This window comes from Pagrus pagrus (assembly GCF_965226575.1).
Source record: "Pagrus pagrus genome assembly, chromosome: 19".
NCBI classification, from domain to species: Eukaryota; Metazoa; Chordata; class Actinopteri; order Spariformes; family Sparidae; genus Pagrus; species Pagrus pagrus.
The window spans coordinates 24,734,967-24,762,914 of NC_140203.1; the positions used below are offsets into that span (position 1 = coordinate 24,734,967).

The following is a 27,948-nucleotide window of genomic DNA, read 5'->3' on the forward strand; positions in this document are numbered from 1 at the left end:
ACTCACGGCAGCATTAAATCTGGAAACTCAGTACTGTGAAATTAATTCCAGTGAAATCTAAAACATTCAAAATAAAACCGGAAATACTGGATGTAAATGTGGATAGAAAAGATCTGGACCTTTTAAAAATCAATTGCCCATAAATATTACATATCATATATCATATGAGTAGCATTTTCATTGACAAATATCGAGTTGTAGTTCCTAACTTTGGCCGCTGGATGGCGGTGAACACTTTCATACTGTCCATCCCATCTAGTAACTCCTCGAGGGTCAAGGCAGAAACGATTACATACTAAAACTTCCGGTAATCATTTTTAAAAAATAAAATCATCATCCTGGTGAACAGGTGTAGTTTCACCTGGTTTGAATCCCTGTATCGTTACCCCCTACTGTATTGTCATGTATACATTGCTATGTATTAATAACATTATTTGACATTTTTACTTACTTCCCCCCTTTCTTTCTTTGACTTAAGATTTAGAATGGGAAGAAACCTATATATAGCTATAAGATTACAGATGTAGCCATGACATCACAGATCGTGTTTAAGAACTATTATTGTTAGAAGCAGAGTTAATGTTTTAGGGGTTAAAATAAAGATTGGCAAGATAGGTTAAAAAAACCTTACTATTTTTTACAAGAATGGTATTTAAATGCACCAGCTGGTCCATGCTCCATGCTTCCATATTACAAAATTAATAAATGATTGTTTTGGCAAGTCTAAGACATATGTATAAAACAGATCAAGTTGATGATGCAGTTACTTATCTTGAAAAAAACGAATAATATTAAAGCAATGCATTTATACATCCTTCCCAGCCCCACAACAAAGACAGTCATCGGCCCTTTAAGGAAGCCAAATTTTCTTTTATTTTATTGGCTCCATCTGGCAACACAGGAAAAAAAACAAAAAAACATCTCATACAAGAATTGATCTCAATCTTGGGAAAGTGAGAGTACACCAGTCTTTGGCACTTTCTATTCTAAACAAACATGCTGCTCACAGAGAGATTCATCTGTGCATTTTTTTAAAGTGAAATTTTGGAAAATACATTTGACAGTTTGACACTGACTGAAAATCACAAGAAGCAAGTCACACATGTTGCTATAAAGGAATGCTGCAACCATCTTTTGGACATTTTTACACGTATAAAAAGTTAGAAATGACCCCTGCATATCTGCGGGAGAAAACAGGATTGATCAGACGGCAGTTAGTTGCAATGTGTTTCCAAGAGATGTCGACATGCTTCTCTATGGGTGCGTGTCCATACGGAGCAGTGGCTCTTGTGCTTGTCATTTCAAAAACAAGTTGATTTCTTGTGCTCCGGTGGATTCTAACGCTGGTTATGCAGGGCGAGCACTGATTTGGTCTCACTAAATCATACCCCTACAACCAACCTTCAGGTTGCTAGTTTCTCTGCTTCTTCTATGCATTTTCTTGGAATGAATGTTGGAAAAAAAAGTGCATAGTGGCAGCCTTAGAAAATAAACCGCTCAGGGACATCAACAAAAAGCAGATTTTCAGTGAGATTGTTTTATGTAGCTGAGACATTTTCTGCAAGCAAACTATTCAAGATTCAATTTAATCGATCGTTATACAACCAAGACTGTACAACTAAATAATAACTGTAGTAGCTCTATGCTTCTCACAAAGAACAAAACAAACAATTTTATAAATGTATGAATAAACACAGTACTTGGGAGTACTTTCATGGGAATGCATAGGAATAAGAAAAAGACAATACACCCCAACATGGGTCCAGGGATGCAAAAATGGGTATATTGTCATATTAAAAAAAAGGCTTTAAATCAGAGTGAAACATTTACTCAATAAGGCTAAATCAACTCACAGCACATGAATCACTTCAGATATCTTTCGAACACTGAACAAAGATTTCATTGTAGGTATAGACAATGGCAGCAGAGGGAGGAAAGCCTCATGTTGCTTGGTTTTGTCACAGTGTCCAGCTTGCATAAGGCTTATAATCCCAGTGAGAATAGTGAACTCTGCATGATGTTGTATCAGCCAACAACTCTAACTTCTGATAGTCAAGCACACTATCAAAAAGGTGAGCACTAATTATTATTCTGTGTGCACAAGTTATCATCTTGTTGGTGAAAGTTAATATCTTTTTATTATCTTATTTATACACATGATCTTGTTAATCATCTTGTTAGCAAAATTATTAACACATTACACTTAAGTTAATAAGTAATAGTTAATATTTTGTTAATATCTCCTTCCCACGAAATGAATATCCTGCTCGTACGAGGATATACCGTTTCTTGTTAATACCTTGTTTCCACAAAATTGATATCTTGTTTGCACAAAATTGATAACTAGCTTGCACAAGTCAATATCTTGTTAATATTTCACACCCATAACTTTATATTTTGTTTACTTAAGCTTCTTATTAGTTCTCTTGTTTGTAAAAGTTAATATCTCGTAAATGTCTTGTTTTCACAGGTCAGTATCTCATTTGCACAAACAAGTTCATATTGTGTTGATAGTTTGTTTGCACAAATGGTTTGCACATGCTATATTTTTCACAGCAGTTATGTGGTTAGCATCTTGTTGAGACAAATCTTAGACATATTGTTCTGTTTGCACAACTTGAATCACACAAGTTAACACCTTTTTAACATCTTGTCCGCACAATCTGAACATCTTGTTCAGGTAAATTCATTTGTTTAAACCTGTTACTTTGTTCTATCTTGTGCACATGAGATTCATCACTCAGATCTTGTGATAAAAGAAAAGACTTCCAGGTCTTGGGCGGCTCTGTAACAACCTACTCTGATACACCCATCATATTATGTGAAGCAGGAAATGACATTTTCATCATGCAGAATCCATTGACGCTAATGCACCATGCTGCTATTTAACTTCTGTGGAAAGGAAAACATGATAAAAATAAAACGAAACAAACCAAAAATAATATATTCACAGTCATATGATGCATAATCCTGTTTCAGTGAGCATTAGTCTGTGAAAGAATACAAGCAAATTCAAATTCAGACTTTTTAGTGCTACATAATAAATTAATTTGTGTTTATGATTTTGTTTGAAATATGAAGCACAGAAGACATCACTATAGCAAACATTCATAACAGAAGCTAAAGTTATCTCGTTTATTTGTTTCTCTTTATAGTTATAGCTATGATCAGAGTACAGTGTCACTTCCTTGTTTTGGTTCGTTTCCATTAAATAACGCTTATTTAGTGCCATCAGGTCAAAATATTTGCTATTTTCATGGACTTGAGTTCAGAAAACACACCATAGAATAACATATAAATGTGTTTGAGAGTTTTTGAGACATACAAACTTGTCAACATGCAATATTTGACAATTTAAATGAACACATTTCAAATCCTGTCCTGACTGATGCCCAAACATGTGATTTTTTTTTAATGATGTTATATCTATATTCCTTTGTAAAGTAAACAGTCACGATTGGCATTAATCCCCACCAACAACATTGTATTAGAGCACCACTGGCTGTAAAACTCAAGGGTTTTCTAATTGTAAAGTCATTGCAGAAACGAGCCGACATGTGTGACACATTTCAGGCAGAAGCTGTTAAAAAAGTGACAGCAGATGGAAAGTTCCTACAGGAAAATGTTTGAAATCACTGACTCACACAACTTTTACTCTTTGTATAAAAGCAGCTCACAAATGTGAAGGGCTGGCATGAAACGCAATCACATGGAAGGATTTTTCTCTTTTTTTCCCCCGAAAGCAACACAACAAACAAGATCATAACAATATCAAACTTGGTAAAGTGCAAGCCTACAATATCTTAATCGTCATAACTGTCAACACAAGGGAACATGGAGCTTGATATTACAATGAAAATTGAAGAAAATGTATAAACGGTTCACTTTCCCAGACAAATGTAAAATGGAGAAAACAGTGGTAGTTTTTCCTCTGCCTCTCTTCAAGTCCCGGGAAAGTTGGAATGTAACATCTTTAAAAAATGGCCAAAGAACAAGCTGGCCGCATGAATATTTCACTCCTCCTTAATTTCAACTTCTTGTTTCATTACACGTTCTATAGACTTACTAAATACTGAACAAACACATCTGTGCCAAAACATCGCTTTACATTATCTGTACACATACTCTAACAATGTCAATAAATATAACACTAAAAATCGTGTTCTTCTTTTGATTTTTGACCATTCAAAAATCTTAATCCCAACCAGCCGGCTTTGCTACTTCCCACGTCAATGCATCATTTGAACATTTTGGTCAAGGGCAGTTAACTGTCAGCTGGTTTCAGTTTCAGCATCACTTCAGTGGCCTGTTCAATCACTCCCCCTGCTGGTGCCAGAAATAAATCACCAGGGGCAACAGCTGACAAACACTCATTATATAGTACCTGCCTTCAGCCTGATTCCTACTTTGGGGTATGTTAAAATGTGGAGCACAATTCAAAACCAATGAAAGTGCTCAAACAAAATGTAAAGGCCTGAAGCTAAACTAGCAGCCTGGACAAGAATATATTACATCCAAGCATAAATGTGCGTAAGATCAACATTTTTTAAAGGATAAAGGATAAGGCTGGTGATATTATAGATTTTTTTCTAATTATCCACAAATGCCATGAAAAGTCCCCAACCATCACTGTATGTGTCCTACCAACAGGTATTATTCTGACTCAGTCCCACACACACCGTCCTGCTGCCTCAAATAACTCTAGAGGACCAAATGTGGATCTATCCACTGCTGAAAATAGTCCCCGACAAGTACACTATTTCCTCCTGTATGAGTCATGTTTGCTATATCTATTCATTTTTAAAGATTAATGTCGTCAATAGGAACCAATGGGCTCGATTGACAGGCAGGGTAACAATCGAGCAATGGACTAATGGATTAAATAATAATAAAAAAAATAATAACAACCACAGCCTTAACCTTTACACGAGAGGACATTTCATGGCAGTCTGCCTATTCGCTTACGAGATATCTAGTGTGCAAACTAACATTTTGACCTAAGAATGGCAAGCAAAGTTTGGAAATTTGGATACCTTATCTTGAACCGAATGTTTAAGCAGGTATCACATTTTTTTAGGGGTTTACTTTTCAGCAAATCAGCAATTTCTTGGAAATTTTGTCACTGTAGTACCTGAAATATCCTTTTTAGTCAAAGTATTGACGAAGACCTGCTTACAGACACTGCCATCTTTGAGCCCCTCTGTTGCAATGGTTCCTATAAATGATAACTAGTCAGACACATAAAATGCAGATTTCGGAACTGGATCATATTCGATAAAATGCTTTTGAACCCATTCCTAGCATTTTTATCTTATTTTCCTCAATGTGTGTTTTTCTTTGATGTATTCATATCCAGTAGCTCATTAAAGTTCTATCATTGAGGACTGGAAAGGTTTTTTTCTTTTTATTTCATCTTTTCCACCTTTTGGTCTGAAGTAGTTATACTGAATGTTGTTGAGTGCTAAAAAACACAGTTTCCAGAGGGAATTAAAAACAAACGTGATTGGTTGTCTCTTTTTGAGTCTAGAGTCATGATGGACATGCCATGGTCTTATTGGCTGCACTCCATTTGGCCCTGCCAGTGTACTGCTTGTTATAAAGCATTACGTGCAGAGAAACCCACCTAAATGTAGTGCAGGTTCCATTTAAAGCAGCAGATGGTGGAGATGTTGTGGTAACCTTTAGTTTAGACTTTTTACAGCTTTTCAATGTCAGCAGAGACCGACAGTACCTTTTCCAGTTGGGTTCAGCCACTACGAGCTTTACAACGCTATAATTACATGTGTTTTTTTTTTCTTTAAGCCTGCAGGTTGGCATAAGTGACACGTGAACCCACCTGGTGGACAGCTGATGTGCATGTGGTCCTGTTCGTACTACACTGAGTGTCTGCACACAGACCTGTTCACGCAGGTTTGTCGACGTTTACAGTCGATTCCAGTCAGTCCATATGAGCCCCACATGAGCAGATGATACGTGTCGGCTGGACCCTCACGGCCACACAGAGGCGTAATTATCATTTTGGCTTTAAAAATGAGCAACTTTTCTCTCAAGACAAAGGGAAAAAGTCTCAATTGTTCTCAACACTTGAACTCAGTCATGGTGGGTGCTGCTTGTTCATCCCTCCTCAGCTCCACCCAAGATTCACCTCTTTTCACAACAGTTGGATTTTTTGTGGTTCCAGTAAGAGAGACAAAGATGGCAGCATCTGTAAGCTTGAGGCAGCGGATCAATGGCGGAAATGTAGCATCAAGTAACATGACTGTGGTGTTTTGGCTAGTTACAAACTGTTGCTGTACATGCCATGTTATCTTTACACTCAGTCATCTCCTCTGTTATCAAACTAGATTGTCTTCATTTGTTGACTCAGCAACAAATGTACAGGCCCATGCAACACATGCGCTGGTTCCATTTACTTCCCAACTCAATTCCTTTTGAAATCCTTAAAAAAGGTGGAGACCATTCTTTGTCGAGAAAAGAATAAAATTGATACATTTCTTTGCCTTTTTGCATGCAAATACAGCACAGTGATATGGAAAAGGAACAACTATCACTTTCAAAATGCACAAGGCCCAAACAATGGACAGTTAAAGGTATTATTTAGATTGCTGGTTTATGTCATGAAGGAGAGTGAAACCTCTACAACACACAACAGAACATGACCTCATGCACCTCAGCCTGCTACAAGTTAAGCTGTTATACAGCGAGCACTGTTTGGCAAACACAAAAATCCAGAACAGTAATAACATTTTTGGTGAAATCTTTCAAATTTCAACTCAGTGGGTGAATAATGTGCTAACACTATATTTGTTTTGAATATTTAGGAGTGTGTTCTCGCTCAGCACCATCCCGCTCTGCCTTCATACAGATAGATAACGTCATACCTGGAAGCTGCCCAGGACTCTCCCATTCTCTATCCCTTAGGCTAACACAACCTTCATTTTAATAAACAATGATAACTATTATTCAAAAACACAAAACCAAGACTGCCAACTTCTTTACAATTATCTGACATGAGGAATTAAGTTTTGAACCTTATATTTGGATGGGAATGTTGAGTTGAAATGTTATTTGCAGCCTCTCACTTGTTTGTTTACTCTTAAGTCTTACATGGTGCTTATATTTATGAGACAAGCTGCTGACACTCAATATGGGGAATTTACACAATGTTAAACTCTCTGGCTTATCTATGTGAACATTTTAATGTTGCACTACACTTGCTTCCACGAGTAACAGTTAATGCAGGACATGAACTTGTATGTGCTGAATCAGTTATTTCGTTACCTGTAAAAAACAGAGAGACAACTGTGAGGGCTCTGGCAGTTGAGTCTGTATGTACACGGATGCCATTCAGCCCTGTGCCAAGATGTTAGTAGGCTTCCAATGAATCATCCCAAAATAGGCTCTGCACGTCCAGCATGGTCGCCAGCTCCAGTATATGCTTCTGTAGAAGGCTGCTCTCCACTGTGTCCTGTTTGGGGAGCTCAGGGTACGACTCCGGGAAGCTCCGGGACTCCTGCCAGCACAACATGACACACGCAACATGACACACCTGTGAGTCCCGCACATATCACTACAAACACACTTTGAGGGAATGGCTAGAAGAGAAACTGTTCCCATCATCACCAGCTACAATGAATCGTTTTGGTGTTTCACTGTGGAAAGAAATCTCGACTGAAAGGACCTGGAAACATGTTACTCCTCAGATACATAATGTGTCTCATTTTCTCCAGTACACAGTTTCTACAACTACAGTAAATGTAGTTGTAGAATATGTCTGAGTCAGAGACAGATTCTGCCAGGTGCCAAATGTGGGCATAACTTCCATTTGGCGAGTAAATCTGGTAAGACCCTCCTCCACACTGACAGTCTGTACTGAAAGTCAGTTAGCAAAAAACTCTGCTGAGCATGGCTGTTGTGTTTTGGTGTCGTTTTTCTCTGTAGATTTATCTCTGCTTCTCTCCTCTGCTGTCTGTCTTTGCCAGAGTTTGACACACGCAGAGGGACTTCATGATGCATTCAGGTGCAGGTCTTCAACTCTGAAATCTACATTGCTTCGTACGCCAAAGGATATGTGTGCCAACAGAGGTGCCATGGTGCACCTCATAAAAATGTAAATGATAGTTGTCAGGGCATAAAAGTCTAACAATAGCAAAGCCGAAAGTGCTGAAAATTTGTTTTAAATCAAAAGTCAAATCAAACCAAGGATTTGGAGAATCATGACAGACCCAATTCCTATCGATACAGTCGCAGTCAAAATGGCAGTCTTCAGTTCCAATGATTTCTACAGCTCTCAGTTTTCTGTGATGGAATGAGTGGAACACAAACTACTTTGTCACAAACACATTCATGAAGTTTGGTTCAGTAATGAATTTATTATAGGTCTTCTGAAAATGTGACCAAATCTGCTGGATGAGGAATATACATACAGTACATACAGTAACTTGAACAATCAGTTTTGGTGATTATAGATATATTTGTAGCGTGGCCTCATAACTTCTTCTGAGTGATTCTGATTGATAACAGCTGCTGACTTTTCTGGGCCCATTTTAATAGGGCTTGTTTGATACAGCCATTGTCATCATGGAAATATAAAAGACTGTGATGTTTACTGCAACTTCGGTAATATCCTCTGCCTTTCCTTCAACACACAGCTCTCACTGGAGAAGCTCCAGTCTCTCTTTTCCTTTCAGGCACAATAGCTCTCAATGTTGATAGCATATTCCTCGTGTCGGATAAACAATAGAGCTGTGGGCGGGAATGAGTGAGACTACAGAGCGGTAACCATGGATGTATGACAACAGCTTATAAAACAATATTTATATAAAAGGCTAAAATAAATAAATATAAATAAATGATGAATAAATTAAAAAATGATACTTCTAATACATCTGTTGGTGACTTCAGCAAGAGGCAGCTACATCAGAGCCAGTGTAGCACATTTTTTAATTAATTTAACCCTAACGCTAACCCTGATCTGTCCTTGACTCCAAACTGATACAATCCTTACTGTGGGTTTTGTGATAGGTTGTAGCCTACATGTGATGGTGATCAGCAGACTAGCTTGTGTATTACCAGCAGCACCTGTGCTAGTGCAGTAGACTGTGATGAATTGTGGGATTCACTTAACTCTGAATAGACGATCCGGAGTGCCATTAGGATGAGTGTGCATCCAGTGTGAGTTACGTGTATTGTGTGTTGGTATTTTTCAGAAGTGGGACGCACTTTGCTATGTGCCTGATGGTGCGTGTTAAGTGCCTGGGTACTGCGACAGACCCTGCTCTTAACCATACCATGCATGTTTGGCATTCAAATAAACAATGCCACTTCCTTAGGAGAACGACAGCAGCAGTGACTCACCCGAAAGAGTTTATGCAGTCTGAGTGCAGCTGAGCAGAACACAAAGCGGATGAGCAGCAGCCGGAGGAACTCGTCACCAAAGAATTGTAAAAAGGCTTGATCTGTGGAAACAGTGAAAACAGGTATTTGACTAACTGATCAAGACATATTGATAACTGATGAATGATTTAAGTCGGAAATATTTTTATTTTATAAACACAATCCAGGGACACTGTGATTCATGGTTGGTGTTGTTAACCCCCTAGCTATCAGAGCACCTCACTGTAAGCACTGAAATGCATTACTTTTCCCATCAAAAATAACACTTTTGACTTGAAAAAAATAAAAATGAAAAACATGGATGAATATATACTTTCATGGTCCACTCTAATCTTAATAACATACCAGCAGAATAAAAGAATCTATAGATGTGCTACCTATGGTCCGTGACCGAGTTATCATCTGCCCAATGTCACGATAGACTTTACGAAGGAATTCCTGAGCCCTCTCCCACAGTCCTCGTTGCACGCTGTTCAAGCCACACACCGAGGAGAAAGCCAAGAGTGGGCTGTAGAGGAACAGAGTGAAGAGACTCCCACGCTGAGACTGATCTGAACAGGTGAGGAGAGACATAGCAGAAGTAAGAGGTGAGAACATCAGACACATTTTCTAAACAGAGAGCCAAGCCTCACTAACTTCAACAGCGAAATCAAAAGGCTGACCTAAAAATGTGAGTACATCATAACATACATCTACACTGGACATTGTAACACCTAAATAACTAAGATTTAAGTTAGTAGAGAAGGACTGATTTTCAAATCAAGTTTCCAATTATTATATTAATTCAAAGCTATTTTAATAAATTTCAATAAAACTGCCAGCTTATAAATAACTTAAAGCATTTGCCTGGTGGTATTTTATATTTTTCTTGGCGTCAATAAATCCCATGTGCAGACCCAAACCAACAATAAACCAAACCAAAAACTATTAAAAACACATCAATGAGCCACTCTGTTGCACTGGGTGAAATATCCCTTCATTACCATGGACACACACACATTGTAGTTTATTTTGAGTCACCACACATAAACCATTCTGCTGCCTCAATTACTCCCTAGTGTGCCAAATGTGGATTAATCCACTGATGAAAATAGTCCTCAACATATTCACTATTTCTTCCTGTTTGAGCAATATTTGTTAAAAACTACAGTGAAGAAAGTTTGAAGAAATTACTAAACCTTTTCAAAACTGAAATAATATATTTGTGAGACGTTTTAAAAGATTCACGTCTTCAGAAGGAAGGCTTGAAGCTGAAAGCCACAGACAGGATGTCAGAAAATCTTGAGATGGATTAACAGATTGTTACCACCAGACTTGTCCTTTAAAGAACTGTTGTTCACACACCTTGTACACTCTTGGGATATACTGTAGGTGATAGTAGGCACACCAGAGGCTGGCCAAACAGATTTGTGAAATTCTAATGGATAAGCAAAAGACAGAAGGGGTCAAATTAATAATTAATTAATAATAACAATATACATTCACAGTGTGACCATATTACATAAACCATATGTTTTCACAGTCCTCTCCCACTGCTACCACCCCACTCCATGTAAATAGTACAGTTACAGCAACAAGAAAAAAGTCAGTATTATGGACAATTCCCTTAACTTGGGGAGTGTAAAGAGGAAGTACAACTTGAGCCCAGTTTTGCTTTTTTGGCCGACATTTGTTCACATTTTGGCATCATTAAATACTGTCACATATTGCTGCAACACAAGAAAAAAAAAAAACACTAGTCACATTATAAAGTGAAAATGGTATTGTACAAATGTGATCAGTTTCACGTTATAACGTGATAATTTTATTGTATGAACCTGATAATGTTATTGTCCGAACATTATCATTTATATGATCAGATTATATCTAATTTACATGATTTGAATAAATTATACTTCATGCTTGGGTTGAGACAGGGCGAGATTTTGCTTTTATTGAGCACGGTGGAGGGTATTGTGATCGGCGTGTGAACAGTAAGGAGGGTTTTGAAATGCATGGGGCTGTACAGAGGAAAGAATCAGTCCTCCTTTGAAGCTAGCGTCATTGATCAGCTGGAGGCAGGAGGCACCATGGATACAAGCAACCCAGCACAGCTAATGACAGTCCTATCTTTCTACATGGAGTTTTCCTTTGATGGTGATCAATAATTAATAAAGATGATGACAACAACTCTGTTTGACTGTATATGAGCAAAATGCTCTATTTAACTGGAGCAGGAGGAGCGCTGTGGTGCGTCTCTGTGTGCGTAATGTGGTGCGAGGATCTTAGTCCTCTGATCGGACCGGACAGGTCATGAGAACTATCATTCTGATTTATAGGGGATGGGGTGTGGGTGGGTGAAATAATTCATCTTTGATGAGGAACATGCATTTTAAAATCCTTCTTACTGTACACATGCTGATCACAATGTCCTCCACCGTGCTCAATAACAGCAAAATCTCACCCTGTCTCAGCCCAAGCATGGAGGAGAACTACAATCATGTAAATTACATATAATAACAATATAAATGATCAACATATAATGTGTTTTGTTTTGTTTTGTTTTTTTTCTTGTGTGGCAGAAATACGCTTCCGTAATTAAAAGTATGGCACTTTAACTATTAAAAGTTACCGTTTACAATGCAAATAAAACTTCAAAATGTGTTCAGGAAGTTATTTGGAGTTATAAGGAGCATCTTATTTATGATGTCTAAGATTTTTTCTTGGACATTCAATGACATCTGATTCTGAATCGAAAAATGTATGTTCAGATATGAAGATAAATTATGGGGATCTGGAGTTATTTGTGTGTTTTAAAGTGCCACTTCAACTCTCCTGTTACAACCTTAAAACGTCTGTTAGACATGTTTTTTTCTGGCAACTTAACCTATATTGACGTACCTTGTAGGCTGAGCTGTTCGAGGAATCCACGATGACAAAAAGTGGCTTCCGGGTGAAAGGGAATAAATCCCCTGGATGAAGGCTGCAACATCACAAACAAGTTAATATGAGGAAGTTACATCTATCAGGTCGCTGGTTGTGTGCACACGGTTAGAGTATCTAAGCTTGCTGTTAACACAGAGTAGGCAGCAGTCAGACGTCAGATTGGTGAGTCACATAGATGTTATTTGTCATGATTAGTCACAGCAAGCAAAAGACTGATTTTCCCTCTGGGTCTGGTCTAGCAACTGCCAACTAACTATGAAAACAGAAGCATGAGAAATTCACATTCAAAGGCATGAACAACCTTCTTCTGTTACACATTAGGGAATATTTCAGATGTTTAGCTTTTACTAAAATGTTTTGAAAAATGACAACAGATATATTAGAAAGATAAATAATCTCCAACCAGTGCATTTCCTTTTGGGCCTGATTCCTCTTCTGCACCGTCTCTCCATTCACCACGTCTCGATTTGTATTAGTGAGAACTCCTCCAAAATCATACGGCCCTACAGGAAATGTTAAAGAAAGAAGCTTCAGTTGAAATGCATGGTTATGTGTGATATATCAGATGTGTCACTGCAACTCTACACTACATTGGTTAGCATCATTGCATTGCATTAGCCGGAGCAGCTGACTTAATGATGTACGTTACAGATTTAAGACAGTTGAAGAAGCACCTATTAAGTCCTCCACCCGCACAGTCTGAATATCCCCATGGTTTAAGCAGTAAGGATGGGGCCATTATGTCTACCTTGAAAAAAGAACTGAGGTTGTTTTATAGATTGCTGTGACAAATCACAAGAGACTGACAGAAGCCCTTTTAATACATGGAATACATAACCAATGCTCACAGCAAAGGAAATTGATTCCTCAAAAAGTCAAGGCCCACTGCTGTTCAAGTGTGTTAATAAGTATAAAGTACATCAGGAGAACCTGCTTTGTGTTTCACAGATATCAGATCAGAAGTTGTGCTACAGTACCTCCCTTAGTTTTTCGGGAATATGTAAAATTGCTGTCGTCTGTTAAAGTAATTTCTTTGTCTTTCAGACAGAGGTGTGCGTCACCTAAATATTTGTTGCGGCTTCATTCAGCCAAGTGCTCACACTATATTTGGCAGCTCGTGTGTGAGAAGGAGCTGTGGTACTGCTGAGGAACAGCAGAGAGTTCAACAGTTATGATTTCACTATGAATCATTATGGATATAAAAGACAAATTGGCTGTTTTGCTAAAGTTTCAATTAATGATAATCATTAACGAGAGGAACATTCAACACTGTTTCTCACAGTGTATCTTCTCATTCATTTTCTCATTATCCATCTATTAGATAGGGAATTCTGCTGCCAGCTTTAGAGTCCAACAGTGCAAAATGTCCTTTTTGCATGTGAACAGTGCTTCTCAGGGCTTCAGACTAACTTTTTACACAGATTGTTCGGGTGCATTTGGGTGCACCAGCACATAATTTAGATGCACCCAATAACACATTTTAGTTTCTAAACACATGTACATGACTGTAAACAGGATTTAGGGCGCAAATACACATTTTTTGAACCCAGGAGCCCTGCTTTCAGATTTAGCCAGCTTGGTGTGGACAAAATACATCCTTATATACCCTTTATTTATTTTTCAGAAATATTATAGTGTTTCCCACATAATGACAGTGTAATTATGTTGCTATCTTTCTCTCGCTTTCTCTAAAGCATGGGCGAATGTAAATAGACAGGAGCAGTAGAGCGAGGGAAGATCCATTAGTTAATCGATTGGACAGCCATGTTGTTTCAGTTGGGTAATAAGATAAACTTGAAAATGCTAACATGGGTTGCCAAATTTACATTGGGGGCTCTTAATATACCTGGGTGGCCAACCCAAGTAAAGGCTATGTGTGTGAAACACTGCTGATATGCGAAAAAATTAGTGGTCCAAAATGTAGCATTGTACCTTCATAATCTGAATGCCCAGTAGGGAAGACTCCAGTAGCTGACAGGTAAACTAGCAAAACGCTGTTGGCAGGCAATTCCTGGAATGGGGAAAAAGATAATGTTGCAAAGAAATAGGATAATGTTAGATGCAAGTGATCCAGATAATGAAAAAACCTCCCTCAGTTAGTACATGACTTGATCTTTAACTCAGAAGGTGTGATTGAAGTGAATACTGACCTTAAAAGAGGCAGACAAGAAAGTAAAAAGCTGGCTGAATGTTGGCTTGTACAGCAAATACTTGTGGGGGTTTTCTCTTTTAGCTGGCTTCTCATTGGGCTCCTGTGGAGACATATTTTATACATTTACTGTTCTTTATTTCAGTTAAAGCTTGCTGCACTGAAGACAGCATAACCAGTCTTGTGACTGTGTGTTCATTTGCTCATTTCACATTTGTCACCAGTGGGGAATGATGCAACTCTTGAGGGACTGATGCATCTCACTCAGCACTCAATTATAGCATAATTACATATCTGCTATTACTGGCCAAAACATGGTGACATACAGGTATTTGCAACTGATTGGCCCTGAGAGAGACTGCATCATTTATGAGACATAACATGTTTACTGTTGCCTCTGTGGGAATATTCTGCCCTGAAAAAAACATCCAGACAAGAGACTCACCAGCGTTCCTTGTTTCGAGGTCTGTGTGGCCAGGTTTACAGGTTCCCTCTCCAAAGCTTGAAGCATGCGGAACATATCGATGGTTAACTCGCTAAATTTCACCTAAAAAAAGAAGAAAACAATAATGACATCAATTTACTGTCAAGAGAGTCTTTAAAGACAAATCAGGGCCGCTGTCACTCTAAGAACTGAGCAAAAATGTATTTAAAATCCTCTTCAAATCAGGGATTTTAGTGTTTTGGTCAGTCAGATATTATAACAAGCAGAGGGCATTCAAACTACTTGTAACACCTCCCAAAATAGAGGATGAAGAATATGTGCTGCACACATATCCGCCAAAAATAAATAGTGGATGTAGCCACTGTGACGTCATCCATTCATTTGTGAACTATGTTTTCATGCCTTGAGTTTGCCATTATAGCAGTCACCATCTTGATTTTTTGGGGTCAGAAGACACCATATTTGGATGAGAGGTCAGAGCAGGGAAGGATATCCTGATTGGATCTAACTGAGAACCCGAGGACACGACGTGGTAGCGACTTGTCAAACACAAACTATCCACGCCCTAAATCTATCCTGCTTTTTTGTCTATTTTGCTCTGAATTTGACCATAATTTACTAATGAACATCATGCTGTATTGAAGGAGACTTGAAACTAACGATTGAGACCAAGAGAGAAGCAGGGTCATTTTCTCATAAACTTATGTACAATTGGAATTCTTTGAAAACCAGTGGAGTCGCCCCATGTTGGCCATTAGACAGAATGTAGGTTTAAGGCACCTGGACCCTACATTCATTTAGTACGCCATTTGTGGTTATACAGTTACTTCATGCTGAGAATATAAACAAGTCAGATCAGAGACACAGAGTTGGGAGGGGTTCGCCCTACATGTTGGAACAGTAAAGAAAAACTGACTGTGTTTAAGGGAAATAAAAACATTCCCAAAAAGCTGGGATACTGTGTAAAACATAAATAAAAACAAATTAATTTACAAAAAAAAATCCACCTGAACATAAACAATTCTACGAAGTGTTCCTGAGCCCATGATGATGATGATGTCCCTTCCATAGCAATCATTCAAACACTATCACCTGTTACCAATTAACCTGTTTTCCTGTGAAATGATCCAAACAGGTGTTTGTTGAGCATTCCACAACTTTCCCAGTTGCCCCTGACCCAACTTGTTTAAAACATGTTGCTGCATCAAATTCAGTATAAACATACATTTGATTGATTTATTAATTAAGTTATTAATTTCTTTTTTTTTTTTTTTTTTAGAAACAAGGTGAAAATTGTCAGATTCCAGCCTCTTACTGTAAATATATCTATTTTCTGGTATCTTTCCTCCTCTATGACAGTAAACTGAATATCCTTGGGTTTAGAGTGAAACAAAACATTTAGGGTTGTCATCTTGGTTTAGCTACAGCCAGCTACTGCTAATAGTTAGAAACAGGACATGACTCAACATTTTGTGGAGCAGTACATGGCATGCAACATGAATTTATTAGGACATGCATATCTAGCTATACAGTAGTGAAACTATTAATCAAGAGCAATAAGAAGAAACAGAGTAGGACTGAATGATTTGGGAAAAAAATCTAATTGCGATTTGAAGTCAAGCTTCAGCTCAGTATTCACTGTGTAATGGATTTAAATCGTCCAAGGTTGCTGCTGGTTTAGAGGACTCCATTTTTCCGCAGCACAAATCTAAAGTTTTACTCGGGTTTCACATGTTGTTGTTGGTAGGCGTATAAGCAGTCGCCTTGGGCCACATGTGATTGGTGAGCATGATTGGTACACAAGGAGCACGGCACTTCTGATGGCGAGCATGACCATCACACTAGGAAGACGACATGAATTTGTAAAACCATTGACACACATGTTTAAATGTGGGTCAGACGCACATCCCGCAGCAAAATTAATCGCAGCCTCTGCAATTTGCTAATCATGTTGTTTCAAATCCCGATTTCGATTTAAAATCGATACAGCCGTAAAACAGGCAGTTTGTTTGAGAGCCAACAACAAGTTTCCTTCAGTATGACTGGTGAACAACTGTGTTGGTGTGTATGAAGTGTTAAGTACTGTGAATTAGAATTAGTGGGTTAAAACCTGGTTGTTACAGTTGCCGATGATTAGTGCATCTGCAAGGACGAGCTGCCCAACCACCATGCCTTGTTCCAATGGAGGCACACTTCCCTCCAGCAGCCGATTGCTGGTGACGACGACAGAGTTGTTGTCATTCAGAACGACCACTGGATCTGCCTGGTGGGGAGAGAAACACCATGTGAGCAAAGCTGATCCAGTGTAATGGGCAGCAGACAACTTCTTTATTTACCTGGATGTCAGTCCAGACGAATACTGCATCGTGATTTTAATTTCAGTAACTTAATTTGTCTGTCACACTTATTTTAATTTTCTTTTATAAGATACATTGAGAGGTCGCTGGTCACTTCAATCAAACAAATATGTAACATGCATGATGGATAGAAAGTTTTGTTGCATCTTGGGGGGTCAGTACCTCTACAAAAGCTGCCACCTCCTGTAGAACCAGATTCCATTCCAACTGATCCTCTGTGTTGAAGCGCTGCGTGTAATCTTCGATCTCCTCAGATAACTCCTGCAGGTAGCAGACAGGCATGAAGTTCCAGATGGGGTCATGCAAATTTCAATACACTTTTTTTTCACAGTACTGCAAAAGTTCAACTGGTTCTAGATTTATGAAATAAGGTCTCACACAAGTTCCTTGAGCCAGACTTAACTTGCCCCAGTATTCTGAACAGGGAAAGTGGAGGCTACGATCAGAGTCAGCGCATCAGTTAGGATGTGTCACTAAGGGATACACCCCCTACGTATTCTCAAAATAACCCAACAGTCATTCTGTTGAATCCACTTGCCAAAGAGAGGCTCATGCCAGGTTATAATGAGGAGGTAGGGACAGTTGGTGACTGTGTTGATCAGTCTGTGGCCATGCTGGTCAAACTGACTAACTTCTCTGATAAGGAAAAGCAGGAATTTTGGACATTCAGGTTTCACCAAGGCCATATTAAGTTCCGCTGTCACCTCCATACAGAAAAGGTACAAAGGCAAGATTCATGAGCATGAGCATAAAGCCTTGCCCCTCCATGATCGATTACAGAATGTAGCTGCCTAGCAGGTAAGCTTTAGTCCAAAACCATCTTCGTTTCTCCATCTCTACACAAAATACAGGCTTCTGTTGTGGGGTTTGTCAGAGCTCTTTACACTACAGTTCTCTGGACCTGAAGAACAAATACACATTTTCCTCTGCTCTAAAGAATTGTTTTAGGATGTGTGTTAAGGTGTAGAGGCAGATATACTGCAGGCTTCTGCTACTGTGCGACCAAGAGGTTGATAACACCAAAACAGGACACAGCCTTTCTGGGATTTACCTAGGAGAGAGGGACTGTTTAGATCCACTGTAGCACAGTTTGGCAGGCTGTTGGAGTTGATCTCCAACATTTTGTGGCCTCTCTCAGACTGGACCCTGTGCACCAGAGCCACAGCACGATTACATTCTCTGTGACTATCTGAGAAATTAACATATTTCCTGACAGAAGGCATGTAACTGTGAAGACTGAATGGGGTTTGGAAGCAATTAAGTTAGTTTGTCTCCACAAAAACAATCACCCAAATGTGTCCCCGAGTGCTGTACCAGTGCTCCTCCAGGATGGGTTAAATACATGGAACCAGTTTCATTACATTGCATACTATATGATTATCTGTGATAAAATAAAGATTCTTCTTCAAGTTCTATGGTAAGATGTATTCCCAATTGGGGTGCCTTGGTGTCTGTTAGCTAGCTAAATAAATACATAAACAAATAGCTATTACAAAAAGCAGTTTTAATAAAGGTTTTGTACTGAAAATATATTGAACTGTGACCCCAAAACTGAGATACATACTAAGCAGTGAATAACACTATTATACCTATACATTATAATTTTACCAGCTTTAGGAAAAACTGGCTAGCAGTTGAATGAAGCAGTTCCTCTGAGGCTGTTTGGTTAAAAAGTACAGAAAAGGCTTTACTTCTTAAGGAAACTACAGTCCGGTTCCAATTCTCAGAAGAGCAATAGAAAGCATCCTGACTGGAACCATCACAAATTGGCATGGTTCATCACGGCCCAGGACAGGAAGGCTCTACAGCGGCTGATTAAAACCACCAGAACATCACTGGTACCATCTACAGAGCATCAGTGACATCAGTGAAGTGAGATGTCTGCACAGAGCCCAAAGATACTAAAAGACAACACCCACCCAGCCACAGTCTGTTCACCCTGCTGCCATCTGACAACAGATACAGAAGTATCTGCTGCTGTACCACCAGACTACAGAGCAGCTTCACTCCTCAGGCTGTGAGACTTCTGAACCCATCCTCAACACTCGATCATAAAATAGTTATTTTTTTCTTGTGTAGCATAAAGGGACTACAACTCAGATTTCATTGTACAACCCTGTCATAGAATGAAAATGAGTTGAACCGTGTAACAAAGTTTCCATCACTCAGCATATTCTTGTAAAAAAAATAAAACTTGCTTCCATACCTTCACCAAAACTTTGACTAGGTCCATCTTGTTGAGCAGTAAACAGACGACTATGTAGCGAGCATAATATCGAAGCTTCTTCACTACTAATTCTGGCCTGATAAAAGACAAGAGAAGACATTATGAACTTGTTAAAGCAAATAAATCCACATCAGACGGACATGTTTCAATTGTCTTTCATCAAGGCTGCTACTACAATTAGCATGTTTTGACATAAAACTGATAATCCTGACCTTCTTGACAGTTATAGTGGTTGAGAAATTAAAAAGGTCTGATGATCTTCCATATTTGTTTTCTTGTCTACAAATCCCATTTGCAGACCCAAACCAACACTGAATGTATCCTACTAACAAGTATCATGTGTGTATCACAGTCCGATATATTGTCTTTCTCTGTGTCACAGAGCTCCATCGTTGTCCAAAAACTATTGACTAACACATCAATGAGGCACACTGTTGCCCTGGGTGACATGTTCCTTCATTACCATAAACACACACATTGTAGTTCAATTTGACTGTCCACACACACCGTCCTGCTGCCACAAATACTCTCTAGAGATTCAGATGGAGACCCATCTAAAATAGTGCCCAACTAATGCAATACTTGATAATTTTCAAGATTTGCATTTTCAGAGGGAACTGAACTTGGCTTAAAGTCAGCAATTTGACAGGGATTTGTTGACAGTAACAAAAATATAGAATATCCCCAGCCTTATTCATTACAAAAAAACCCTGTGGATGATAATGAGAAAGTGGCCTTTGGAAATATTCTTTGAAGACAGCAGAAAACAATTTTTTTTTTTAAAAAATACTAAAAAAAACACAGTAAATGTCCAAGCACTTTATTATATATAGCAAAGGCCTCAACATCCAGAAACTGCATCTTATATTTTAAGAGAAAATGTTTGGAACCTACCTGTCCTCTTTGTTGACCTGAAAGTAGTAGGAGCGCTGACGGATGGCTGAGTAGAATGAAAAGGCCTCATTCAGGTAACTTGTTTCTGAGGTACGAAGGCTGTCAATCAAGAGTAGAAAGTAGGTGTTACTATCTCTGGAGTGGACTAAATTTTGTTACATTAATAACATTTCAACACACTTCATAACTTCTGATTTAGTTACATTGACAAATGGATAAAATACAACAAACTTAAAGTTACTGTTCCTTTAATATATTGCTATTGCACTAAACAAAGGACTGATGCACTCTTAGAGCTTTATTATATTTATCTTATTTTTATTTTAAACTTTTGCACATTTCTTGGTCAACATTTTGCACATCCAGCCTGTTTTGTTTACTATATTTTTCTCTCTTTTTTAGAACTTCTTTCTGTTTAATATTAATGACTCCTGCCTTTTGAAGTACCTCTTCTTGCTATTTCTTTTTCCTTTCTCTTGTTATTGTATGCACAAAAACACCAAGGCAAATTCCTTGCATGTGAAAACTTCTTGTCAATAACACAGAGAATAACACACATAGAGCACCCCGTCTTCTCTGCTGCTTGTTTCATTTCGTCTGCAGTTTAAAACAAAAAAGTTAACAAATTATGTCCTGAATGTGAGCTTATTTCCACGCTCCCTCTCAGATGGGTGGACAAAGCAACAGAGGAAAACATACATCAGTGAGGCAGTGAGAGCGCTTGCTGACTTACTAGTAGTGGTAGTAAAGCTGTCCAATTTTGGACGCGACTTCCCCAATCTGCCATCGCTTCAAGCCATACCGACTGTCCAGAACCTGCCTGTCAGTAAATGAAAACATAAAATACTGAGCACTAGAATGAGATAACTCAACCAGTGTGACAGAACATCTGGCAAATTACACTGTGTCCTCACCTGTTACATGTGCATCTGTGTTTGTGTTAATAAGAAACATATTCAGTTTAATACCCATTTAGAAACCTTTTGTACCATACTTGACTAGAATATGGCGAACAATAGTCGCAGCAAGTTCAACAGTGCTGGATTTTTTGTAAATTCATCTTGAGTTCTAAATTACTACATTGATGAATCACATCCAGATGCAATATTTTCCCTCATTCTTGTGTATGAATAGTGTGTATGTGGTGTTGAATTAATTCATGGGACTGCTGAATTATAACATCTCCTTTATTCATGCCGTGAACCACATATTTCAAACATGGCACTCCACCAATCCATCTTGTAAAACACTGTGAACTAATAAGAGATGGAAATAACCTGTGCTGCTGCTGAAACTTCCACAGCTTAGTGTAGACATCAAAAGTCCGCCCAAAGTAGGACTGCCACTGCTTGTGTCCATACTGAGGAAGGTCTCTGTAGCAAAGAATACAATAAAGGGAAGAGGGGAGAGAAGAAAAGAACCAGTCACATACAGAACATCTCCATATTTCTACAAACAAACAGTCAAACATTTTGGGATGTACAGCTGTTGGCAGTCATGGTGTTTTAGTCAGTTTTTTTTTTTTTTACACTTAACACATGGTCACAATGAATGGCCGTGCATTAGGGCTGGGCGATATGGCCTTAAAATAACATCACAATCATTTGAGGCTCTATTTTAAAAGCTCCTCTAAAGCACTTCATGAATGCTAGGACTGGGTGACAAAATTAAATATCAAAATTTTTGGACTGATATGACCTCGATATGGAAATTGTGAAAATATTGTGGTGATGACAATTGGTACATTCACAAAACGTTATCACAATGAGATTTCTGATCAATAATAATCAGTAATGTGGATATAAAGTCTAAGGGCCGGATCTACTAAAGGTTTGCGTGTATTAAAACGTGTGCAAACTGCTTGCACACGCAAAAAAATGTACAAACTGATTTACTAACAGTGCGCAAAAAGGGTTGCGTCTGTCAAAGGTGCAAAATAGCGAGTCTGCATTCAGTTAGTACGTTTGCAGCAATTATGCAACATGGGGCGTTTACACGCAATTGTGCGTGTTGTGGGTGGAGAAAATGTAAATATATTAATTTAGCACACGCAAAATGATTTATCAAACCGGAAAGCAATTTTGCTCATAGAAACTGCGTCTATATTTAACACGTCTCAAAGGGAGGTGCAAGCGGTTTGTATGCGTAATTGCGCACACATGTCTGCCGTTATTGTTGCAAGAAGGAGACGCCGAGAACGCATTTTTCACCCTCGTGTGAACATTTTTGGGATGAATGAGGAAACTATCATTAAAACATATCGCCTATCCAGCCTTGCCATTTTGGAGCTGTTGGAGGAACTCAGAGCGGATTTGGAGCCAGCTACGAGAAGGAGTCATGCAGTACCTGCAAAAACAAAACTCCTTGCAAGTTTACTATTATTATTATTATATTTATATTATTATACGCCAATTTTTCTTTTGTTCTTCTTCTGATGTCTAGGTATCTCCTTTTCACTTCATCCACTGTTCGCCTGTTTTTTCCAACAGCATTAACTTTTTCACCGATTTTCTCCCACACGGCGTTCCTTTGTGCGACTGTCAGATTTCTTTGCTGCAGCTCATTGAAATGTTTATTTGCTTCCTCTACCAACACTTCTAATTCCAAAGGGCCGAATTTCACTTTGCGCTTTCGCTCTCTCAAACTCGCCATGCTGAAAACCATGAAACACGCTAAACCCTCATTTAAATAGGCGTGTCTCCAACACGTTTGCACCTGTTGTCATTAACGCAATCACTCTTAGTAAATCGCCCGCAAACCGCTGTTCAACCCCACACGCAAATTTCTAGATTGCCCGCGCAGATTAGTACAAGCAATTTGGGATCTTAGTAGATTCGGGCCTAAGTGGATAAAGACAAGTATTAGTACAGGTAAAACAGTCTGGTAAGTTCTGTAATGAGTCTTTAAAATCAGGAAAAAATGACACTTATAAGATGATATATAGTCTCATATCACAATAACAATATAATATCGATATATTGCCAAGCTCTAGTGTGCATTATGGAATGCCCCAGAGTGGAATCCGACTTTTTAATTTTCAAGTAAAGCATACTCATGCAATAATTTTGTACATAAAGACAAATGCTTTCAAGTACAAAAGATTGTGTGCAAAAATCTGCACGGAACGCATCATCCAACAGGCTGTTGTTAAAACTACAGTTCATAGTACAAGAGAGGGGTAGCTCATGACACATAAAGCAGTTCAAACTAAGCATTGGTGATCAAATATGGATCTAGATTCTGTTACTGTATAGCTTCTCTCTCGCCTCAGAAACATTTTTATGGTGAACTGTTGAGCTGTAATACGCGAACGTTGGCAAACAGGCCACCATTGCTTGAAACCGACAATCAAAAACCAAACGCTATCCAACTCTCAGAACGTTACCCACCAATTGTCACATTGTCTTGTCATTGTTATTTGATACATTATCATTTATACTATTATCGATGTCAAATTGATTTTCCCCTTCAAGGGATCAATAAAGGTACATCTTATCTTATGTTATCTTATTCGGACATAAGAACCATAATATCTCCATGTGAGAATTTTGTCACAACAGGGTTTATATTCTGGCTGCAACTAGTGCTGTCATGATATTGGATTGAGTGTCTCACTTTTGTCTGTCATCTCCTCCAGCAGTAGCCACAAACTGTAGCTAGTTACTGTGCCTTCTTTTCTCTCTATTTCCCCCATATTTTAGCAGGTGGAGAGCAGCATTAAGGTGCATTATTGTAACCCACTATGAGAATGCAAGAACGGAAACAAACAGAAGTGATTGAAGACCTGAATTATTTACACATTGTAATCATATGTGTATTATTAACAGAATATTTCATTTTTAAATATATATATCGTCAATATCAGCATATTTTGAGATTTTGTTTGTTTTTTATGACCGATCAGTTGATTGATTCATTAAATCTAAAAGGTACAACAAACAATAATACAAAAAATAACAATACTATACATTGAGGATCTTCCCAGTTATTGAAATCAATTAAAGTAACTATTAAATCATATTTTTATGATTTATATTTTATTGAGTTCAGTATATATTCAATTACATAAATATAATAAACAAATAATAAAGAAATCAAATTCAATAATAAAGAAATCAACCTTATCAAACTGAATTATCTATTGATGAAGAGATGTTTTTCACGTTACACGTATTTCTATCAAATCTTATAATCACTAGAGGAGAAGATGCAACAGCTAGATGAATACTTATTTAAAGTTGCACTTTTCAGTTTGTGTGAAATCTTCTTTTCTTTTAGCCCAATGTTTAAAAAAAGTTCTGATTACTGTAGCTAACTATGAACCTCAAAATTAAATAAAATCATCAGACAGGGTACTTCACTATTTCAGTCATTTCACATGGGTCTGAATTTGTAAGCCCTTTAAAATGGGTGTTTTCGGTCACAATCAAGTAACTGGCAGTGATTCAAATAAGACATCAAGGTGACGGGGTGAAAACAGGGAGCAGTTGATTTGTCTAATTTTTCTAATCAATGACTCTTATGTATCTGTTATCCTGGCCCTTTTCTTCCTCTCCATCAGTATTGTCCTGCTTGGCTCACCACCAGATGACAGGTTCACCGACTCCTGCTACTCCAGATGGCCAATCTGTCGGCTCGCACTCTACAGTCTTTCTGAGCTTATTGTGATATCCGTTGTAACAATATGACAACAAATACAACCAAAATACTGAATAATATGAAGTGTCAGTTCAGTCAGTTAAGAGTCAATCAGAGGACTTGACCTTGGCTTCCATTAAAAAAAACAAAAAACAAACAATTGTTAGATTTTGGTGGGAGCAGCCACGTAACCTTCTTAAAAACTATGGTGCATAAGAACACTGATAAAGTTTCAAGTTGGAAGCATAGCTGTTGTTTTATTCTACAGGTGCAGGTTAGTTAAAACAATTCCCTACTGTGCAGAGAAGGGCATATTTTAGCTGCATTCTCAGACTACATTTGTTTTCTGTGCTGGTATATAAGCAGCGAAATTTGAGTATTTTGAGCAATCTCAGTCTTTTAACTGAAGAAAACAAAATTAGAGCTTTCCTAAAGCTACAAAAGAATAAACAGATGCTCCGATTTAACAGAGAGAAAGTGTCTCTCCTTCACTCTCTTACCACACCCTCACAGCAGGTAAGTTGGCCCTTCATAACACTGATGAAGTGAATATTTAGTTGATCACAGTAATAAGCAGTATATGTAGATCACTTGTAATTTCAATTGTTTCTTGAATAAAAAATTCAAGACATTTAATTGACACTGCAAAATGACCCTACAAACAACTGAAATTTATAGGTGTGAATTAACAGTGTCAACATTTAGAAGTTCCCAGAACATACCTATGGAGCACAACAGTTGTTGATTAAGGTTTGCTTTTAAGTGAACCTTAACCATTAGATTTTAACAACCCATGACAGTCAGATATGCTACACACCCAACCACCACCCCGACCGCCACACCCTTACATAATAAGCACACTCCTTCCTGCATTGGCACTGAGCGTTGGCACTGGACGTACATCATGCACTGCGCAATCATCCAACATAAACATACTTCCTAGGGATGCTGCTGGGCTGGATTCTTTTACATATCACTCCTGTGATGTACTTCCCACAACTCACCATTGGAAGTAAATGCTTGATCACAAAATGCAGCCCCGCAGACAGAAGACAACAGTATAAGTAAAAACTGACCTTAGCCCATTGAAGAGTTGTTTGGACTTGTCCAGGAGATAGCAGAAATCTGTGACAGTCTTCCTTTCGCCTAATGGAATATCATCTTCGTTCTCAGCACCAGTCATGACACTGACTTTTCACACCTTATTACAAACAAAAAGAAATAATGTATTTAGCCTGCAAAAATGCACAGCATTAAAATAAATTATTGGTTCATTAAAAATATTGAATCGAGTGGCAACCAGACCAAAGGCTTATTGTATCAATCTTCATTTCTGATTTAATACATCAAACTAACAAGACATACATTTCAACCAGTAACAAGCACCTATAGAATTCTAACATGTTGATATCCTTACTGCAACTAAATAATGTTGCCATTTGCAAATATTAGAGTGTCTTACAGTTGCCCTACTTAAATATGAATAGAAATAAGAAACTATGGAGGAAATGTGTCACATGGTCACCTTTTTTAGGATGACCTGGGCTGTCCCAGATTTCATTCTCACAGTAGCTGCAACCTCCAGTTTGCTAAGATGGATGTGCAATCAGGTCAAGGCAGCACACAGTCTGGTCGCAATGTTCAGCTGACGCTCTGCCTTATTAAAATCATTTACAGCCAATGTAAAGTTTATTCTGCCATGAAATGACTGACTATGGCTCCACTGCCAGTCCTCGGAGATGTGTGTCTGTATGATGGAGGGTGGCTGTCAGTGTCGCCAGAGAAAGTGTGCAGGATAACCTTAGCTGCTGTACCAGGAATGCACAATTTTTTTTAAAAAACCTTCAGCTTACTCATCGTCTTTATCATTAAGAAGCGCCTAAACACCTGTATGGCTTATAGTATCTCTCATTAACAAACAGGTTCGGATCTGCAGACACTCTCTTTGCAGGATTTGAATCTTTAGACGCCCGACAGATCTCATTCAGCTTTTTAGACACAGGTCTCTTTGACGTGAACATGACAGGAGGCTCGCGGACGCAGTGATTGGATGGAAAAACTATAATGAGTCCTTCGCGACAAGACAAAATACATAAAAGACGTCTGAGTCAAAGAGGTTTATGGAGAAGCATGTCAGTGAATAGCTCAGGGGTAGCTGGTGTGTTGTTACTCCATTACTACCTATATTCAATATCTGCAATTCTCTTCCTAAGCTGCAACATTGAGTGAAGAGCTGTTAGCTACTGATGAAACCAAGCTTAATTGGGCGTTAAGCTAGAACACTGCTATGGCTCACTCGTGTGTAACGCGAACAGCTTTCTGTCATCGCCAACATCGACAAATTAAGTCAGGACACCTCTCCATTAACGTCACAGCAAAATAACGTCTGGATAATAATGACTGGATAACAAAGATAACCAGTGGAAGCGAATATGTGCAAGTTAATAAAGACAGGTCACACAGCCCGCCTGCAGCGGCTGCTTGTGTAATTCACATTCATTCTTACCTCGCCAGCCGGCTAACGTAATGAACAGGAGGACCACCGTGATGCTTTCAAAAATCAGAGCACAAGCCACGACGAGCTCTGTCGGTGAAGCGCGACTTTGTTGGCATCTCACTGTGTGTAACTGAGCCTGGACCGCTATCTACCGAGCCGTACCCCCCGGCAGTGTGAGTGGGACTGCCGTCCGTTGACGCTGAAATGCTACTCTGTATGAAAGGTTGTTGTCCTGTGACAGGCAGGCAGGAGGAGGAGGCGGCAGGGTGAGGACAGGACAGCGCCAGTCCAATCCACTGTGACTGGCTAGCTGCTTCCGGGTCAACCTTGTCAAAATAAAAGCACTAAGAGAACGCCAAAATACGCAACAATGTGTTACAATGTGGGAACTAATTATATGACAAGATTGAATTTTAATGA

The 27,948-nt window shown here is 38.6% G+C and overlaps 1 protein-coding gene across 2 annotated transcripts; it reads right to left on the reverse strand.

Moving 5' to 3' along the window:
* Positions 1 to 849: 849 nt before the first annotated feature.
* scai (suppressor of cancer cell invasion) lies at positions 850 to 27,815 on the reverse strand. Of its 2 annotated transcripts, none has more exons than XM_084383013.1 (17): positions 27,538 to 27,815; positions 26,108 to 26,232; positions 21,671 to 21,766; positions 21,127 to 21,213; positions 20,394 to 20,492; positions 19,479 to 19,575; positions 17,435 to 17,533; positions 17,026 to 17,178; positions 14,916 to 15,017; positions 14,472 to 14,573; positions 14,254 to 14,332; positions 12,725 to 12,824; positions 12,277 to 12,358; positions 10,741 to 10,813; positions 9,774 to 9,947; positions 9,358 to 9,458; positions 850 to 7,513 (listed from the first exon to the last, which is right to left on the reverse strand). In XM_084383013.1, exons 2-17 carry the CDS (start codon positions 26,212 to 26,214, stop codon positions 7,367 to 7,369), a joined length of 1,698 nt encoding a protein of 565 aa, XP_084239139.1. In that variant the 5' UTR covers positions 26,215 to 26,232; positions 27,538 to 27,815; the 3' UTR covers positions 850 to 7,366. The 2 variants fall into 2 exon arrangements, with proteins under 2 accessions (XP_084239139.1, XP_084239140.1); XM_084383014.1 differs by lacking the exon at positions 27,538 to 27,815 and adding an exon at positions 26,557 to 26,735.
* Positions 27,816 to 27,948: the final 133 nt, after the last annotated feature.

What these genes read in the sequence shown, in the direction of transcription:
- scai (XM_084383013.1), bottom strand. Translation starts at nt 26,214, where the DNA reads ATGACTGGTGCTGAGAACGAAGATGATATTCCATTAGGCGAAAGGAAG. An exon ending in TAGTCAAAGTTTTGGTGAAG is followed by an intron (nt 17,534 to 19,478) that starts GTATGGAAGCAA and finishes TGCTACCTGCAG; the next exon opens with GAGTTATCTGAGGAGATCGA. An exon ending in AGGTGGCAGCTTTTGTAGAG is followed by an intron (nt 17,179 to 17,434) that starts GTACTGACCCCC and finishes TCTCCCCACCAG; the next exon opens with GCAGATCCAGTGGTCGTTCT.